Below are 6,703 nucleotides of genomic sequence, written 5' to 3' on the forward strand. Positions count from 1 at the left end.
TTTCTACTTCCCACATCCAATCAAACAAGGCCTATAGGGTATGTTTAAAATGTAATTCTCCTCTAAATTTGGGCAATTTTCCAAGATCGGTTGGATGGAGCTCCATGTGAGTATGATGCATGGGTCAACGGGTGTGAGTCATCACAAGTGATCGAGATTCGAGAACGATACATATTCAAATAAGTGGGCGTCTAAACTTTGCAAGCTAGATTTCCTACACATATATATAACATGTATCTATTCCATAAAGTATATAATTAATGATAAGATGTATTCTATGTTATGTGGATTATAAATAATAGGTATATCCATGCAAGTTATTTTTTATTTTATTTTTTTTTGTTTTGAAATAATATCCATGCAAGTTATTAATTATATTCATACATGGAGTAAAAATGAACCAAATATATATGTATTCCTATTATACTCTATTTGATTTTAAAACACGTTCACACACTTAACAACTTCTCACTCTATCCGTACAATGCATAGAAGAGGAAAATAAATAATTGAGACCCATGATATATCAGTGTGCATGCCACAAATCAATGACAAACTATACACAATTCCTTCCACTTGAATATAATTGACATATTCTTGTAGCTCAAGTATAGGGTGAGTTTAGATAATTAAGAATATTCACGTGTATATATTGTAAGTTTTCAATGTCGGGTCAATCTTTATGACTCAACAACTTCTCAATAATACATTATACGGAGTATTAATTATATTATTCACAAATAACATTTTTTTTTTATTATCTAACACGTACTATGTTACTACTTCAAAAAAAAATAAAAAATAAAAAAAATAATAAAAAAAAACGGAATATATATTTGCTAGAAAATTCCTTCTCCTGACTTTTCAATCTCATTATTACTCTATTTCAATTATATAATAGATTGGTTTAAGATGAAATAATTAAGATATAAAATCAAGTGGCTGACTTGATTGAAACATAGTAGTGCAATAAATCAATTCAAAATAAAATACATATTAGTTACTTAGTTAGAGATACTAATTAATAATAATTAATTAAAATTTTACTTGGGCAAAGCATATATATAAAGTTGAGTAAAGTGTTATTTTCAAAGGCAATGCAAGGTACTTTGTAATATATATCAAGGTTTTACATGCGGTTAAAAGGGCCATAGTTATTCTTTGAAAAGACAGTAGTTAATCAAGCTTTTGGCTCGAACATATACTTCTAAAAATCAAAAGAACATACATATTCAACATTAAAATATAAACAGCTTTTATTATGGATACTTTTTCGTGTACTTTTTACATCATCATACAATTATTACAAGTATATAATATAGGTTGTGAAAAGCCTAATTAAGCAAGATCCGGGAATACTAATTATGACTCAATCATATAATCATACCTCTCCCTTCAGAAAAAAACCCTATTTAATGCATGAATTGAAATAATAATACTATATTGTGTATATCATCAGCTATTACTAATTAAGCTAATTATATACAATATCTATAATCCTAAAACCCTAAAAAGACTGCAGCATTTCTGTATTGCTGTTCTTTTTGTGCTCTATCCACTATATGCTATTGCTAGCTTAGCTAGCCACCAGCTTTAAACTCTCCTTTCTTCCATGCATATTCCTTGTATTTCTCCATGAAATTTGGAGAAAATAATTAATATAAATGAACTTTGATTTGATATTAGAACATGTATGTATTTTTTTTAATTGTGAATTGGAGGTTTTTTCTTTGCTGGGGAGTAATCCATTACAGTCATGTCCATTGCATTCTCATATTCCGGAGGAGCAATCTCCTTGTGCTTATCAAGAGCATACGCCGTTGATGGATATTTATGATGAATCGAGGATGATGATAATGTTTGAGCTTTGTCATTCCTTTTGGTGCTCATCTTTTTTCCTTCCTTGTCCAAATTCTGTAAATTAATTAATTGACCGTGATTAAAATCATATCATTCTAAATTAAATAATGCTCTAATTAGCCTTTTGATTCATCATTCTTGTTTTTAACTAACCTTCTTAAATTTAAACCTATTATTATATTATCATATGTCATATATGTAAAATATATAGTGCAATAGTGCATGTAGTGTGTGTACCATGTCAATGGTGCAACAAAATTAAATAAAGGAGTTTTTTTTTTTTTTTTTAATTGGCTAATTAAAGTTAATTAGTAGGGTGAATAAATGTACTTGATGTGTTAAGATTTAGTACCAACCTCTTGGATGGGTTTAGCAGAGGAAGTTGGGATGGTGGTTGAGGTAATTAATTTTCTATACTTTCCTGCAAAAATAGATAAAACAAACCCATATAAACATAGAGAATCAATTAAATAATACTTAAAACTTACTCAAAACTTAAGCATAATCAATGTTTTAAAAAAAATGCTACTACTACTTCAAGACTTCCTTGAAGATCAAGTAGGAGTTACATGTAATGTCATGGGCTAGCTAGCTACCTCTAAAATAAAAATATCTTATCTTAATCCAAGAATTTGCCTAAAATTAATATATTGACCTAAGATGAAAATAATAAGCTTCTTTTTTTTTGGCAAAAATAAAAGCGATGATGATATATGAGGTATAGCTAATATAACTATAATCTAATGGTGCCTAGGGCGATGTCTGTAAGGTCCACGGTAATCTTCATAAATCCATGGAAACCCGTGACGATTATTATGATGAGGATGATGATTATGATGAGGATGATGATGATGGTGGTGATATTCATTAGACTCCTTGATGACTCTTCTCTTCAAAGTACCTTTTGATGAACAATGGTCTTCGTCGTCTTTACATTTAACTTCGGTTGATATCTCCTTTTTATCAACAATAATATTATTCTGATCATCATCTAATCTCTTCATAGTATTTTCATTATTCTCCTGCAAAATAAGTAGATGTATTGTTTAGATACATAATAATTATATAAAAGAAGTTTGAAGATATATTACAAAATTAAGGTTCATTTCTAAATAATACAAGAAGGATCAAGAAATACATACATGGACACGCACCAAGTTGGTAGGTTGAGAAGTAGCCGATTTCATGGCAAATTTACCAAGGCGAGCACCTATAGAAAATTACAACGAACAATTATACTCAGAATCACTACTCATGAAATCTTTGTAACAACAAAAAAAAACGCGAATAATAAACAATGATAATATATCTTGGAATCATATTGTAGAGTGTACATACCATAAGCTCCACAAAGTAGAAGATGTAAGGCCACAAGAAATACCAACAACAAAGTAGGCCTCATGATTTTAACTATTAAGGAGATAGTATAGTTACCTAGCTAGATAGTATATTATGTATGTGATAATTTGAGGATGTATATATTGTTAGTATAGCTTAGTGTATTAACAAACAAGAAGGTATATAATTAACTTACAAGTATATCTAACACTTGATCTCTCTTTATATATATATATATATCTCTATATATATGGTTCGAGAGAAATGGGGATACGAAGGTTGTTGAGTAAACAAGACTTTGATAAGAGTGGCTTATAACTTAATAAAATACTAGTAAGAGAAAAGCCTACTTACTTAAATAAGAGATCGGAGGGTCCACCTTTGTTTTGTCAACATAGACATGGCAAATGGGGCTGTTTTTTTGCTCACTTCCCCTTCCTTTTCATCTTTCCTTTTCTTTTCTTTTTTTGTTTTCTTTTGTTATGTGTTATTTCCTTGTATTAATTAAGGGTTTTTAAGCTAGCTCTCTTATATCTTGTTATCTCTTATATGCCTATCTGATCACACCGCCACATTTAAACACTATATATTGTACGGGATGTCTTACCGGCATGATAATTAATTTAGCTAGTTCAAATCTTGAGCCTGTGAACATACCGGTCTTAGTCCTTTATCTACGTACGTATGTAGGCCAAGGCAATCACCTTTAATTTGCTCAATTAACGGCAAAACCACTGCTTGTTAAATGAAAGGTTCGTTTGTATATAATTGTTTTTACTTCTTGTATATTGCCGCGCCCTACCTTCATACTATAATAATAAAACATTATGGATACTCAAAAATACATGTTGCTTTCGATTTGTGACATTTATACATTAAGGCCGTCACAATTATTATTATCGACTACTATGATAAAAAAAATAGCATGAAGGTGTATAAAGGCAAGCTAAAGGCACAATTCAATAAGCTAAGCATTGATATATATGAGGGGAAAAAAATAAGTAAATATTATATCCTTTATGTATTTATCCTCTAATCATCTTTCAGGTTCTTTATTTAACTTGTGTATTCCATTTTATTTATTGAAAAAAATTAAATAAATCAGCAACCAGGATAAAAGAGAGAAGGGTTTATGGGGGACACTTGAAGTGACCTAGTTGCCTAATTTGTGGGCATGAACTAAAATTGTCTAATGAATAAATCAAATTGTGTTCTAACTTTTTATTTTTACTTATTTGTTTATTTATGGTAAAAGACCAATTTGTATCAGTCCCTATTAGTATTTAAAGATTTTAAACCATGAGGCCGGAATGCCAGATTGAAGAGGGATGGTGTGTTATGGGACGGTGTAATATATATATGCATATTGAATTATTGATGCATGTCATTCTTAATTTGTTAAACTTAAAACAATGTTTTCTTATTGATATAGATTTATTTGAAAAGAGGTACATCAGAGATGAACCAACTTTATTGAAAGACTTGTCGAATGATAAAAATGATCAAGTGCATAATCCATAGCATGCGATAGGACTATGTGGAGTTTAGTTTTGCATAGTACTCCCTCTATCCCTTTTTTTCACTTAAACTCACTTTTTAGGTCAAATGACGTAAAAATAAGAGGAAACTCAGATGATCAATGAGAAGGTCCACAGCTAGTTAGGTAACATGGGGTGGGATGTTAGAAAATAGACTAATTTGGATGGGGCAAACTATGTTCTTTCATGCTTCCACGTTTCCTTTATCCCTTCATCAACTTTGCTACATGCAAACCATATGACTAGTCTTTCTTAAGACCTTATTTTGGCTTTAATCCTTCATATATATGATGCTGCCTTTTAATTTCTAAGTGTGAACACATATTAATGCAAGTGTTGCATATATTGAGCTTAAAATTTATATGATACACCAAAAAATCCCAAATGATAATACTCCATTTATATTGTAGGTATCTATATGTTATGTGACACACATCACAATTAAATTTGTAAGTATGTTTTGTCTCTTCTGTTATTAAGTTATTAACCATAATTTAAAGTCATCAGTTAAAAGTCTAATCAATGGGATTGATGCCCCCCACCATAGAACTGTTATATCACCCCTATCAATTTTGTGGGTAAAAATTTACGTACTCTATAAATATGCCAAGTAGTAATAAGTGATTGTAATGTACTGTTTAATGTACATTCTTTTAGGACAATCAACAACCACCTTACCTATTCCAACCATATATCATGAATCTTCAAAATATCTTACATATGGCTATTAAAACTATACATGTTGACAATTAATGTCCAACCCTACCGAATATTTGTCATCAATTCAGTAAATTGATTAGACTATACTTGCCATCGTTTTTACCATCTTTTTCCATTTCAATATTTAATTAAATGAATTCATCAACAGAAGTTAAAGATTATATTTATCACGCCTAAAAAATAAGGTAGTTGATGAAATAGAAAATATATAGAACACTCCGTTGTTGGTCATTTGGGAGGTTTGATATGCACTATATTATGTCAATAATCCCAAATATCTAATTCTTTGTTATTGATTTCATTACAAAATTAATATTCCATTTGTATATATAAAATATATTGGTGTAAGTGTGTAACTAATTAACTACATAATAATGTTTTGTATTTAGGTTAAAAAATCTACACGTATAAAATTGCAAAATATATACTACGTATAACCCATTATAAGAGCAAGCTAAGCCCACACATATGGATTAATACAAGGGCAAATATACATGAATTTATGTGAATGTGTCTAGTATTGACAAAACATTGACACTTGAAGAAAAGGGTGTGTGTTCCTACGATCTAGTTTAATTAAACTCTTAATAAAATAGGATTCCACATTGTCTTCCACTTTCGCTTGTTACTTAATTCCCATGACAAACAAATTATTAGGGTTGTCTTTTTCTCTTGTTATAGGTGGAAAATAAGTATATCATTTTACATATTTTTAATAAATGGACCCACTGTATTTTGCCTAAGCTATGCAAAATTAAAGATGTCCACATTTCTCAAATTCCAATTACTACTACTATGAAGCTCTTTAAATGAAAATTGTGGAATTAATAATTTATTTATTTACTACCACACCTTTGTACTTGAAGGATGAAGCAAAAAGTTTAGGCACTTCAATGATTTGTACACGAGTGGCGGGCAATTTTATTAAAGCGCTTGGATTAAAAGGAGCATTGTTTCAATTATATATACTTCCTCCGTCCCTTCGTCGTTCCATAAATAACTTTATTCAATTATTTAATGTTAATGGTAATGAGTATGATGAGACACATTCAGATAAGAAATAGCAGAATATAAGGTATGCAATATGTACTCCGTAGATGTCTAGATGATAATATATATGCCAATTGCCTAGTATAGCAAATCGTATTCCATCATGCTTGTAACACCTCCCATACACAATCGGTATAGGCAGACTTATTATAATATGTATTGGACATTGTAAGATGGTCGAGAAGGGCTAATTAGCC

At 30.0% G+C, this 6,703-nt stretch overlaps 1 protein-coding gene across 1 annotated transcript; it reads right to left on the minus strand.

Annotated features, from left to right (window-relative positions):
- Positions 1-1,231: 1,231 nt before the first annotated feature.
- Positions 1,232-3,795, minus strand: LOC110711384. The gene is made up of 5 exons (XM_021889756.1): positions 3,199-3,795; positions 3,003-3,070; positions 2,762-2,882; positions 2,217-2,281; positions 1,232-1,914 (listed from the first exon to the last, which is right to left on the minus strand). Exons 1-5 carry the CDS (start codon positions 3,260-3,262, stop codon positions 1,705-1,707), a joined length of 528 nt encoding a protein of 175 aa, XP_021745448.1. The 5' UTR covers positions 3,263-3,795; the 3' UTR covers positions 1,232-1,704.
- Between the last annotated feature and the right edge of the window lie 2,908 nt (positions 3,796-6,703).

Source organism: Chenopodium quinoa, unplaced genomic scaffold (genome assembly GCF_001683475.1).
Source record: "Chenopodium quinoa cultivar QQ74 unplaced genomic scaffold, ASM168347v1, whole genome shotgun sequence".
Lineage (NCBI taxonomy): Eukaryota > Viridiplantae > Streptophyta > Magnoliopsida > Caryophyllales > Amaranthaceae > Chenopodium > Chenopodium quinoa.